Below are 13,865 nucleotides of genomic sequence, written 5' to 3'. Positions count from 1 at the left end.
TGTTCGCGTCCGTAAGCGTGTGTGCGTGCGTGTGGCTTGTGGGTGCGTGTGTTATTCCAAGTTTTCTCAATTAAGCCGAAGTCGAATCGAAGTTCCTGCAGGCAACGTGTCGTGGTGGTGTGCGCGGAAAGAAGTTGAGCGTTTCAAGAAGCAACGCGAAGCGCGCTCCCCCTCAATCGACGATCGAATAACGGCTCAACGACATCGACGACGGCCGCGCGACGATTCGCGCGTTGTTACATCGATTCGTCGACGAAGCCGTTGTGCCGTGGTATTGTGTGGTTGGCGCGGGCATTGTTAAAAACAAGTCCGCGATATTTCAACAATTTCAGTGCGTTCCGAACGCTCCTCCAGCGCAGGACACGGTGATCCCTTTTGGAAGTGGTACGTACTCCGTCGAGGTGTCGGTAGTGCTTCGATTCATACCCCCCAACGGCTAGGCATATGGTGTGCAATGGTGGTTTTTATGGTGGTATCCGTTGCGTGGAGAAGTAGGTGCGAGGCCAGGATCGCCAATCCTAATCATCCAGAGCTTAGTGAGAAGGGTTTACTGATCAGCATCGGAAGGGTGCGAGTTCTGCGCGATGCGATCAATCAGTGGATGGCAAAGTTACGAAACAGATCGAATGCTAGTGAGCGGGCCCACATCCATCAATTTCAGTGGGCGCACACCACAGAATGTCGTTTCGTGCGCTAATTCTATTTATTATGGATACGCTTCTCAGTTGATTGGTTAGTGAAGCAGCAAATGAACGTCAAGTGTTGATGATATGGCCCCAGTGTGTAGCACGTAATCGCGCGTTTAGTTCAAAGACTGTACAAAAGGGTTGGCGGGTGGTTTGGTGACTCGCTTTGTCTGGAATATTGCCCTTTTTCTTGTGTCACATTTCGAACCGGATTGGAACCGTGCCAAGTGTTTGGGCAAACAGGAGCGCGTTCCCTACAAAGCAAGGTCGTCGCAAGGTGGCAATAGGTGACGACCAACCCTTGTAAAAATTCACCCGAAATAAAAAATAAAAAAAAACAGTCCCGATCTACACGCGAACAAACCCCAATTGTATTGATCGATGTGTTTGTACGAGGCATGAGTAGCTTTTTATCGTGAAAAGCAACGCCAACAGCGCACAAATTTCTCAAGTCAACAGCGTATAGAAACCGTCTCAGTACGATCAGTAGTAGCAGTACTCCGTCTACCATGGCATCGCGTATCACGTGCTGTTTGTCCCACTCATCATCATCAGCAAAAGGTGCTCTGTGGGCGAATAGGGGACACCACTGGAGGAGAGAGAGAGAGAGAGAGAGAGAGAGAGAGAGAGAGAGAGAGAGAGAGAGAGGGAGGGAGCAAAAAAAACCTTCCCTGTCCGGATGCCAGGCTCCAATAGCATTAGGTTATCAATTGAGCAGAATCAACAAGCACAACAGTGCGGGCTTAAAATAGCACATTTTTCCTACGGTGCCAACCTTAGGGTGGCCAGTTCCGCCACTTTGGATGTTCGATGCGAGCTGCCTTCAAAGCCTTGAAAAATTGTTTCCCGCCACGGTTGGATGCCTGGCTTACAGCTTCAACATTCGGCTACGCTGTGAGAACTCCCATTCGCGGCCGTATGGCGTTGTTGCACGAGATAGATAAGGGACTGATGATTTATGCATGCAAACAAACCCATGCTGCTGCAGATGATCCCAAGGTTCCTGGGTGATCTGGTGGTTTTTTGGAGATCTGGAGTGTCAGCAGGAGCGGACGAGCTCGTCAGTAGCATTTGTGTTATCTGACGCACAGTGAGTTGAGTGTTGCCAAAATCCCGTAGCCTGTGTTAGAATAATGGCACCGGCTGTGGGTTTCCTAGAAAACTGGGAAAACAAGACAAATAGTCTTATTCTAAAATAACAAAGAATGAGAAATTAGCGCACTGCGAATATCATCTGACTCAACTTGTGTTTTCCTGTACACTGTATTTGCATAGTACAAGGCATTTAGCATGGGAAGCAAACACTACTCACACCGAAAACGGCAATCAAGAATCGTCAAATTCACAATCGTTTCAATTGCTAGTAGCTTCAGCGTTCAATACATGCGCCCGTCGATGCGCCTGGGCCAATGTCCTAATTTATGAGTAATAATTTCACTCAACGTTTGTGGCCCTCGAGCGCCACGTCATTGGGCACACTTCATTGAACCAATTTGCGGAATTGCCCGCTATTAAACACAGGGTACATTGGCAGTCATTAGCCGTGGCGATACCATTTCTTCTAGGCTTCCCATCCCAAAGTGGTGGAGGCGTTCGTCCGGGAAGCATTTGAGGAAGATTCTGGCGGTGTGTTTTTGTTTTATGATTCGGAACATACTATATGATGGGAGTGTTTCCCACTCTACCGTTTATTGCAGGATCATGTCGCTTAATGTTTGTTTGTTTGCTCTTCCCCAAACGGCTAGAAGGGGGGGGGGGGGGGTGCTTGTTTGTTCGTAGAAATTCGCAAGGTTTCTTGAAGCTTTGATAACACACCGTGGCAAACGAACCCGGCGGCCTTTCATATCGGTGACCCAGTTTCGTCGGTGGCGTATATGCTTTTTGGGGCAGGATAGTGTTGGGGTTTTGAATTTGGTCTGGTTGGTTCCTTGATTTTTGGCGGTTCACGTACATCACTTACGTCTTCTTATTCTTCTTGGCCTGGTCAGGATTGAGCACGTCGTGTCGACATGGCCAGGTCTCACGTCAGTTTCCAGGAAACTCGGTCTATGGCAGCAGTCCTCCATCCACGGCTGCATCCTCTCTACGACAGGTTAGGCTCCACTTGATATAGCGAACAATCTCGCTGTGCTCCTCTACGCCTCGTGCCGAACATGGTCGCTGACGAGCACCTTCTTGGTGGGGCATGAGTCCGGCAGAGATCACTTACTTGGATTTTGAAAACAAAATTCTTTCATCAAAACAAGATTTTCCGATATTTAATTCAGTTGAGTTTTTGTAAAGTTATCTTGAAAAACGACTACTAAAAGAGCTCAATATTTTTTGCTATACACTCCTCTATTTTACATTTATTTAACAAGCGCAATCACCATGGCCCGAGGAACACCTCGCGCTGTGCATTTCGAAATAAATCTCTCCAATTTATGGACATGGCAAATCCAGTTTTCGATTGCAGACAGTGCATCTAAACAGTACATTTGCATTATACGGCCGCTAATTGCTTGGCGTGACGCAGTACGTTTTGACGTGCATCCCCGTGAGGTGTGTGTGCTGTAAGTGATCGTAACGTGGCAGAAGTTTTTTGTTTAGGTAGCGGTTCGTTACTGTGGTAAATGTGCATTAATTAGAAGAGTGGAATACGCGCTGCTGACAGTACAAACAGTTGAGCTGTTTTATGCACCAATAAAGCATTACTTTTCAAATAAAAATTCATGTTAAAGACATTTAGGAGCGGATGAAATGCGGAACAGGGAAAACGAGCGATGAAAATCTGTTTTATATTCTGGATTAAAATCGCATGCCAAGTGCATGAGAAGCTGTGCATATATTAACACCTAACGCTGCTTGTTACAACATTTGAAATGATAAATACAATCGCCCCTGATCTAACGTTGTGCCAGACAAACTGCTGCTGGCGGAGCGATGTGTCAACACGACTTTTGCTATGAATGTTTGCAAACAGCTTAGAACACGCCGCTCAGGCGCATTTGCCAAGATTAGATTTCAACCGTTGATCATCGCACCTGTTGATGCGTGGACAATGTGTAGTCGCACGCACATTAACATGTGTCGGCGCATCCACGATCAACCGTATCGGGTATCTCTCTATCTCCATCGACACTTGGATGTTGCTGCACGTCCTGCTGTCTGTCCGACATCGGTAGAACATAAATCATGGAATCGGTGAACATGAAGGCATCGCGTGAAGTGCACCTTAGGAACGTGGGTGCCGGAAGGAAGGGAAGTAATCGTAAAGGGGTTGGGAAGTAAGCATGTGTATACCATTAGTGTCGGTTTGCGTTTCATTACCACGCTGTGCAGTGTGTAGCAAGCTCTCGAGCAAGGTGGCCAGTAGGTAGGTTCCGGTAGCGATAAGCTCGACCGAAGTATCGTTGTGGGCTGTTGTATAAGGCACCGTAGGCAGACTGGATTGAATTGAGGGGAGTGCGGTTGTGAGCGTTAGATTTGGAGCAGTGGTTCGTGATCCTCCACTCAACGCCAGTGGAAACTGATAATCGCATATGAAAATAGGTCTCAGTGTGATATATGCTCCCCTGGTGATTTACAACTGCAGTCGTCTTTTTAATGGATCTGAAAGAGGCTCTGAATTATATGGTTTTGGTTTGTATGAGGAACAGAGTAAAGTTTTTCGGAACTTGGAGCGTGTATGCTTTAAGAGTTGAAGAGTAAATCTCAATAGCAGAAAATGTATTCTTTTTGTTGCATTTGCTCTAAGATTGCTACCATTTCCAGGCGGAATCTTTGGCAGTTAAATGGGAAATCAGACATTGCAGTCCTAGCTTAAAATAGCAAATGTTTGGATGAAATAGATCTTTCTGCTTGATGAAGGCTTTTGAAATGGCTTCATCTTGGATATGGTCGCCAATTTTTTTCTTCTAAAAACGTTAGTTTTATCCAGGATATGATACAAATGATCCCTGGCTGCAGCTTCCCATCCATGTAGGCACCAGATCTCCGACAGGTTTCCTGGAGATCTATTGTTGACCGGGCCATTACACGACGACGTGCTCTTTAAAATAGCAGGCCAACAAGAGTCAGTGAGTAATGATAAAAACGATCATAAGCAGTCGCAAGGAAGTGTCTCACTATTTCCAACAAGTTTAGAGATTGAACTCGTACTACTTTTGAATCTTCAATTGTGGTTCTTTGATTTTATAGCTTTAGTTCCTACAAATCAATTAATAACGTTGGAACATACTGTCCAGGCCACGGAATAGGCAAGTTTTCAAAGGTCCAGTATTCAAATTCTCGTGGGTCAAAATCAACGGAGACTCTGAAGTCAAAATATACATTTTAGAGACTATTTGACAGTTCAAAAACGATTTCAACAGATTGAAACATGTGAAATACTTAGCTGGTATTTGGTGCTACAGATGCTATGCTCAGGGACTCAAGGACGGAAAATAGCATAAGCAAACTAAGCAGGTTCTTGGAGTCCAGTGAAGCTTCTAAGAGGCGTCGTAAATACCGACAGAAGTTGATCTTCCTACAAGCTGTAAGTGCGATCCTGAGGAACGCTAGGATTTAGAAGGATTCTCTCCAAAAGCGTATGAGTTGTTTCATATGTTTGGATGCAAATGCTCCGCAAAAAAAAAAAAAAAAAAAAAAAACATTACTTCACTCGCAATAAGTAACTGGATTTGCTGCTTTTTGCTCTATATTTTTGAGACCATGAGACTTAAGGAAGGCAAGCAAAAAGTAAAAAAAAAAGTGAATAATAATTCAGGACTTTTGTACAGACGCATGCAAGCCAAGTTTTTTGTGTTTCTTATGTAGATTTTAAATTCTCAACTCAATTCTTAGTGTCCAATGCTAGTCTAAAAGCAGCAATCAAACTCATGATGCCCGTTGCGATGGGCATATCAATTCAAAATTCATTCTCCCACTTGAATAATGCCAATTAACGACAGCTTTTAAAAAAACGCGCCCAGCAAAACCTTGACGCCCGTTTGCCATCCGTTCCGAGTTGCATTGAATAATTTCTTCATCCATTTTACTTGATCTAATGAGCTTATAAAATGTTCGATGCACTTACCCGGATCGCTCACTCACCGGTGGCGGGGCCGGCCCGCCGCTTATGGCTTCATTAAACAAACTGTGGCGTCGTGTGGCGGCGGCGGCCTCTGCAGTAGCAGAGGCCCAACCGAACTTTTCCTCCCGGTGCGTGGTGTCGGGAAAAACGGAAAACATCACTCACAAACGCTTGTGATATCGGCAACGGAGGCGGCTGGGACCGGTTCGATGGTGGTGACTATAAATCATGCACACACACGCACACACAGAGCCATCAGAAAACTGCTCGCTACCAGCTGAGCTCACCACGACGCCCATAGTAATGCGTGCCTCCTGCAGCCGCTAGTGCCTTCTCGGGGAATACATTTTAAAATGTAAAATAAGGGTAACAAAGAAACAATGACAACAACAGTGGCAGTGTCAGCATTTATTAAGACCCCCCCCACCCCACACCCCCCGCGGTGGCACAACTAAAATGGTTGGTACTGTTGTGGTGCTTTATCGACAGCCTTCTAATGATTGTTATTAATTTAATGCACCTTCTTTTTTTTTGTAATGCAATGCATACGGCCACGCTGCAAACACCACAACATGGCGCAGAAGGATGCATTGCGTGGTGTAAAACAAAATAAAACAAAAAGGAAAACGGAACCATTTGCGAGGTTGCGGCTCTCGCATGTGCATGCGCATGCTCGGAAGCGAATAAATAGATAAGAAACAGGTGGGCCGGGCCGGGCGGCCGTGTCGCGGTGTGGGGATTGGGTTGCATCGAAAGAATTAATATCTATGCGCACTAATGTTGTGGAGCATTTTTCGAGCTGCTGCCCATAATACCCTTAACACTTTTTGCCACGATTGTCGCCGCCATCGCTGTGTGCCAGTTTGCCTTTGGTCGCGCCATGGTGGGGAGAACGTTTCTCTTTTCAATTATTTAATAATTGTAATCAATTGAAAATTTATGCGTGAAACGTGTTTGCAAAACGGTGTGGATCGTGTACCGGCGGCGGCAGAACGAACGGCAGTTATAAAAATTAATCTGCCGTTTTTCATCCCCGCAGTCGGCAGGCACTTGGCGAAGAAATGACACAAAAACCCGCTTCACCCGCGTGGTTTGGAGAAGACCAAAGCTGATATGGCGCACAATGCCGCGATGCTTTTATTCGCGATCGATCGGTGCCTCGGTCGATGCGGGACCTAAACCATCCCTCATCAACCGTGTGCGGAGTCAGGGTGGTTCGGTTAGATTTTAGTTGCCCTTCGCTTCTCGTACGTTCGTGGGGCAAATAGCGCTGAAGAGTATGAAGGGATCGATGGTTGGGTATCGTTTGTCAATCAGGTTCGCGGCGTGGCTAAGTAACATATATGCTTGCCATCTTGCTTTGGCTCGCGCGAACCGAGCATAATGGGTCGATGTTTAATTAGGTGGTGAAATACATTTCCGTTTTAGACGGTCGCGCCGATAAACCGGTGGCGCCGGAAGTGATCAGTTTCGATCGTGTAGCTGCTACCGGTCTTAGCTGGTAGCAGTGAAATTTGTAGCCTGATTTCAATCGACAGTTGTTTCGCACTTGTTCGTTAGTTGAACATGACGTTTCGTTATCTAGGATTGCACGAGAATTTGCATCTTTTGATTCACCTGGTAATGAGTTCTTGGACCAAGTTGTCAAGATATTAGGTTGATAGTACTAAGCGAGATTGAAAAAAAGCATCTTTTAACATAAATTTCATTTTTTAACCATTTCCTTATAAGACTTACATATTTGCTAAAAGATTCTTAGCTAGTAATTCCAGACTATCTTTACTTGATATACTCTCAGAAAGATAGTCAACCTGGCATGGTAGTTCGGTCACGATAGGATTAAATATCGGTTATGTTAGCAGCTGGTGCGACTATCAAAGTTTGTGTCATTTATTTCATTTATTGACACTTGTTATGGATTGAATTCTTAGGTGATCTTGACAAGCAATATTGACGTAGGAAACAATAGTTCAAAAATGAAAAAACAGACACAATATTGAACGTTAAAATGCAAAAATCTTCGTATTACTCAAACTTCTAAAATGGTTTCCATATCATCAGATCATTCTGTTGATCAACAACGCAGAGACCATGCAAAATTCCCCGTTGCACACCATTGCCGAATCCTTCCAATTCAGCTTTCACCATCGCCCATCACTATTCTCACTGTTTTATCTTCTGCTTTTCTCTTTATCTCACCCTCGCCGTGTCGAATAGATTTTATTTTTATGACACCACCGGCAGCAAGCAGCAAAAATCGTGTGGATGCGCGTGTGTTTTGACGGGCTGTGCTTCGCGTCACGGCGCCCGGCCGTCGAGCAGGAGACGCAGACGGTCCTGTGCGGCGCAACCGCACTCGACGCCCAGCAGCTCGGCCGGCTGCTGAAGTACACGAACTTCGCGTCCCCCGCCGCCGTACCACCGGTCGCCACTGCGCCACGGCGATTCGGCGACGTGCTGACATCGGTCCCGGCCGCGAAGAAGACTGCCGCGTCGTCCGCGGTTGCAGCGACCGCATCAGTCAACGCGCACGGTTTCGCGAGTTCAGATCGTTGTTCGCAGCGGCGTGCTAGTAGCGGTAGCAGCAGCAGCAACAGTCGGTGCGAACAGTCCGCGAGTGTACCACGCGACCGCAACGATCGCGACGGCAAGAAGATGAGTGACCAGAGCGCGTCGGCGGTGCCGACGAACGCGTCTGATACCGTCAACAACAATCTGGACGCGGGTACGGTCAACAGCTACAAGCAGCTGGCCCAGCTGCAGGGCGACCAGCAGGTCCAGGGCATCCTCCAGAACCTGTTCATTGGCGATGGGGAGGCGCTCGGGCTGTCGCCACAGGTGCAGGAGCTGCTCAAGGTCGTGCAGGTGAAGGACATACGCATCCGGGAGCTGGAAGATCTGCTGCGGCAGAAGCACGACGAGGTGGCGGAGTTGCGCAGCCATCTGGACAAGTTCCAGAGCGTGTTCCGAACGGGCGGCGGTGCTACCGGGGTGTCGCCCGGTGGCCGCAAGCTCGGCACGCACGGCGGTGTGCAGCGACAGCGCGCCCAGGGCATCTCGGCCGAACCACAGAGCGAGAGCTCGGTGTTGGAGCTGATGCACGTCACGTTCCCGAAGTATGATAAGGAAGAAAGGTAAGTGCGAAATTGATGTGAATCTATTTATTAATCGGTAGTGATATTGCAGCTAAGTTGAAGTGTCAGTGCAAGTGTTTAGAGTAGAATATGTCTGCTTAGAGATGGCTCGTCATAGGGCTTGTTATACATTATCTAAACAAACCAGAGCCTGTCACAAATTTAGAATTCTAATTACTTTATTCTGCTTCCTCTAATGGAGGCAAAAATCTATCCACTACAAATTCTACCAATACCTTCGACATGTGTCTGTTTCCAGTAGCCTAGAGCGGCAAAGGCTCACTGACCTCGTTCTCGATTCGCAATCCCTTTGCGCCTCCCCTGATTCACTACTGGCCGTTCTCCCACCCCATTGCAACACGTCACCCGCTTACAAACGACTCAATTGTTCGGTGTGTGTGCGCGCGCGCGCCGTCTTAGAAGACGCGTCGTCGACGAATCGCGCTGACGGGTCATGTCGCCGTTTTGGTGCAACTTATTCAACCGGGAGCCATCGTAATCGCGGTGCAAGGATCGTTACGTGCGTTGGATCTATATGAGCTATCTTGCATTCGATCAATTGGAGCAATCGGTCGCGCACTGTACCATGATGCATCTGGGGCGGCTGGCTTTGGTCGCTTTGGTAAGCAGCGGAGACCCTGTACCCCCGTGTGCGCGATACGCAAGGGCGCAATAAATGAATCGCTGATTTGATCGCTTCCGATGTCCGGTGTGGCGGTGTTTCGGAAGCGGAACGTGCTAGCAGCGGAATGGGTTAGCATGTTTGGATTTTTGCGTGATGTTGATAGATCAATGTAAGGACGGGCTCTAGCTTTCCTGATGTATCAAGCATGAACAAATTATTATTTCGACATAAAATCCGATTGATTGGTTGATTCGTGGTGGGTTGCATGTTTGTTCAAGGATTTTCATATCAACTCATTATGCATTGAAATGATAATGAAAATGGCGCCTTGATCTATTAATACTCTTTGCGGTTTTTAAAAGCGTAGATCAATTGTTTTTTTAAATTAATTTAAAGTCAAGTATTGCCATTCACCATCAAATGCATAGTAAACAACCGATCCAGACAACTAGGTGGTCTATCACATTGCCCTCCACCGGGGAGTAGCAATGACTTATCTCGAGTGTTTACATAATGGACGTTTTTATCACTATCATTTCATTGTACATGTTTGATTTCTTCACCTGTCTGGCGGGCCTGCTGCGCTGAGTGAGGTGTAGGGTCCACGCTAAGGGATTTCCTAATAATCCCTGCGCCGTTGCAAACTAGTTTCAAGGGATCAAATTTACGTTCCAAACGCTCCCATTCACCCCCGTCTAGATTCCTAATGGCCGCCCGTAGAAGCCTAGAAGCGAAGGAGCAACCCTGCCCCAAAACGTCTATGAAATCACGCCCCAAAGGCTCCACCCTCTCGGTGCAAAATGCGTCCAGTGCGGTAAAACAAAAAACCGAGGTATCAACGACAGCGAGCGTGTTCGAGAGCGTTGTGCAGCGAATGGTACAATTGCATCGAATTGCACAATCGTACACATGGAGCCGTTTTGATGGAGCCTTTTTGCGCTTCGGTGGTAGAGAGCGAGCGAGCGAAAAGGTCTGTGGTAGGTTTGCAGCGAGCTGGGCACATATTTATATGGGCATAAATAATGCCCATGTTGGCCGTCAGAACCCGTAGTGCCCCCGTTGTTGGTGGTCGCTTGGTGGACGATTTTATGCTTCACCTGTATACCACCCCAAAACGACCGATCGTGCACCGTCCCGTAGTCTGTGATGTGTTAAAATGTGCGTTTTTTTTTCAAGCAATGGTGCACTCGATCGCAATGGTGGCATTTAATCATAGGAAATATAGAACTATCGTTGGTATTTCTAACGTCAAATGAAAAGTAAAGCTCCCTTCAGCTGCGCTCGTGATGGAAGGGTGTGTTTCTCTGTTAACGGCATCCAGCGGCGCCCAACGACCTGTGTCTTGTCGTCACCAACTTGCCTTTTTTGTGACTCTCGGCACGCTAGCGCATATTGACTCGTGTAATGACACTGTCTCTTCGTCATCTCCGATCTCGATGTTGAGCAGATGTCGGAAAAATGTTTTACCGTGCTCCCGGTGCATGAATGTGAACGTCGTGGCGTTATAAGTATTTTATCCGTCACAAATTAACACGAATTAGCACCGAGCGGGGCCGTGAATATGCTGCCAAACTAAGCACGACTGACTTTCGAAGCGCGTGAACGTTTATACGCTGGGCGAGCGTTAAAATGTAGTTTATTTCTCCGGTTTTGACGGAAATTATAAACCCCATCGGTGAGAAATGGTGTGCTGGAAGCAATAAAATGAAATGCTTTCGAACTGATGCAACTCCTCGAGGACATTCCGAAGATGTGTTCAAGCATGAAAATATTCCTGTTCGAAGGAAGAATGCACCAAAAAAATGTTTACGCGGCACTAGAGTTTTGCAGATTGGAATGCCCCCCCCCCATCATTCTGATGTTCCATTTCCAAATGCTCGACTGGTAATGGTGGCAAATTTCCACGCGAATGTTTTAACAACGATCACACCCGATAAACAGAACGCGATACCGTGGCAGCTGATCAAAAGCAGATCCCTGCTCTGGTCAAATGCTTCGGGGCTTCCCTTGCCTCTGCTGTATGCTGCTGATCCGAGATCATTACTTTCATCCCAAAACAACGTGTACTCAACGGCGAGTACTCGGTGAAGAGTGCTTGTAAATAGCAACTTTCCACACGAGAAGGCACCAGCTGAAGCGTGCTGTTGTGTAAATAAATCGTCATACTAAACCCGCGTTCATTCGTACGTGTTTTTTTTTTTTGGATGCTTCGAAAGACCGAATCGTTACCGGAAAGAGAGGTTTATTCTGTATTGCACAATTGCAGTATTGGCGTGTAAAATCCACTTAATGTTTGGGTGATTTCCGGTGAGAAAAAGTGTGTATCTGTCAGCAGAATTATGGCGTTTTGGTTTCGAGTAGAAATTTGATGAGTGTTAACCGTGACGAAACACTTTTTTCCTATGATCACATTTCACAGTATAACATATCTTTCATCCCATTCGCTAATGCAGTCGGTTGCATGTAGAGTGTAGGGTTAGTAGACATGTTTCGTTGGGATTTATGGCCTTATTCAGCCTGATGTAAAAGGGATCTTGAAGGAGCTTAAGAAATCCGATACAGTTTGCAGGTATCCTATTTCTCGAAGTCTATTAAAATTCAACTTGGAGTCTCCTCTGTGGTCCGTTTGTTATTTATGCGCCTGATGCCGTTTAGTTCTCCACCCAGTTTGTACCCTTACTGTATCGGAAAAATGGATCAAAATGTAATTAAAATGTTACCATTCAGATCAGTATCGTAAATCCCAGACCAAGCCCAACCATTGCTTAGAAAATTCATCTACAGTTGGAGCACGTGCTCAGGTATGACTCATGGTGCTACCGTAGGCAGCTAAAGTTACACAGTAACGCCAATAGTTCTCCTAGCTAAAGGGCCTGCTTGAGTGCGCCGTAATCACAGTCCAATAACACGCTTGTTTTGCCACCAATTCATTGGGTCACCGACGCATTTCGTAGTGCTCCCACGGTATTGCCTTCTGGGAGGTGTACGATCGATTAAATGAGAATGTTCATTTATTTATTTCACCGATGGCGATGGAAGGATCTGCAGGAGCATATCTGCACAGCGAATGGCGAACCACACGAGACCAGTGATTAGTTGCGTGCATTCAAATAAATTTATAGAACCCTCACTTTAATCACGAAGGAGCGTGTAGTGTAAACGGTTTGAAATTGGCTGTGCATTAAGTCACTTCGTTTGCGATTTTCCTCTGGTTTAAAAGGGAAATTGTGTTCAAAAACTATTTTTGGCTAACAGGATCGTATGTTTGCAAAATAAAATAAGGTATCGATCGCTGAGCATGTGTTACTCGTTTATTACTCGTGTTTAGTGCAGAAAGCAGGACCTCCGAACAGTCAAACCTCATAGGCGCTGGAAGAAACCCGTAGCAAAGCTGCAGCACCTCATAGAAACGGAGTACGCGATCCCCGTAGTACAGCTGTCGATCGCCATAAATGTGTTTCAATAAAAAAGATTTATGGTAATGCTGATGGGGGGAATAATAACGATGTGATTTCGATAATTAAAGCAGTAATTTAAGATAAACATGGTGTGCGCGCCACCGTAACCGCACTACCACCACCCTTTACGGCGTGACAACGGCCATTGCAGCGCACCGGGCACGTTTGGCCGATCGATCATGGAACCATGTTGTGATTAGCTGGACGTGTAATGTTCTGTTATGTCATGAGTAGCAGTTTTCTTTTATGTGGATTAAGCTAAACGGGTTAGTTGATGTTTATCCATGTTGATCGATTGATCGCATGTTGACATGTACACTATGAAGGGAAAGTGGTTTATCTATTTTTCTAACATTATTGTAAATAATGTGCAAAATGTTAGGATGCTTGTGGTTTGCGCTGCTAATTCCGCACCTAATAATTGCCAAATCCACTCGAACATAAAACAAGATTTGAGAATTCTGAATTTTTACACAATCAAAAAGATAATCATAGTTAAATAATCACACTGTAAAGCTAATACAAACCACTAGCGCACCCTTCTTCTAGCACCTTCAACAACGTTTGCACCTGCACCGCTGCAAGCTAATATCAATTAGCTTCTCTCCGATGACGGCGACGGTACAATGACGTGTAATTAAACCCATCCACTTCCTCAAGGAAACGGTTTCGACTCGATAATCGCCGGCGAGTGGACGCTGTGTTCCTCGGCAGCATACTATTTTGCCGCATATTATGCACGGCCTGGTAGCCTGCGGCCTTTTCAAACAACTTACTTAAACGGTCCCGTTGGGGGTTGGAAAACTGTTACAGCAAGCGAGTGAGTTGCTTTGGGGCATGGGGAGGTTAGGCTTAAAATTTGTATTGTTTGTAAAAATGGCTCGACTGGATGGGCAAGGTAAACGAAGT

At 46.2% G+C, this 13,865-nt stretch overlaps 1 protein-coding gene across 1 annotated transcript in view; it reads left to right on the top strand.

Annotated features, from left to right (window-relative positions):
- The first annotated feature begins 223 nt into the window (after nucleotides 1–223).
- LOC126563970 (cGMP-dependent protein kinase, isozyme 2 forms cD4/T1/T3A/T3B) overlaps nucleotides 224–13,865 on the top strand; it is a 104,667-nt gene continuing 91,025 nt past the window's right edge. The window contains exons 1-2 of the mRNA XM_050220851.1: nucleotides 224–384; nucleotides 7,957–8,873. Coding sequence (XP_050076808.1) covers nucleotides 8,005–8,873 — 869 coding nt within the window. The 5' untranslated portion in view covers nucleotides 224–384; nucleotides 7,957–8,004. The remainder of the gene's footprint in view (nucleotides 385–7,956; nucleotides 8,874–13,865) is intronic.

The sequence above is a fragment of the Anopheles maculipalpis genome, chromosome 3RL (genome assembly GCF_943734695.1).
Source record: "Anopheles maculipalpis chromosome 3RL, idAnoMacuDA_375_x, whole genome shotgun sequence".
NCBI classification, from domain to species: domain Eukaryota; kingdom Metazoa; phylum Arthropoda; class Insecta; order Diptera; family Culicidae; genus Anopheles; species Anopheles maculipalpis.
The sequence above is the reverse complement of the archived record's forward strand: the minus strand, read 5'-3'. Positions and strand labels throughout refer to the sequence as shown.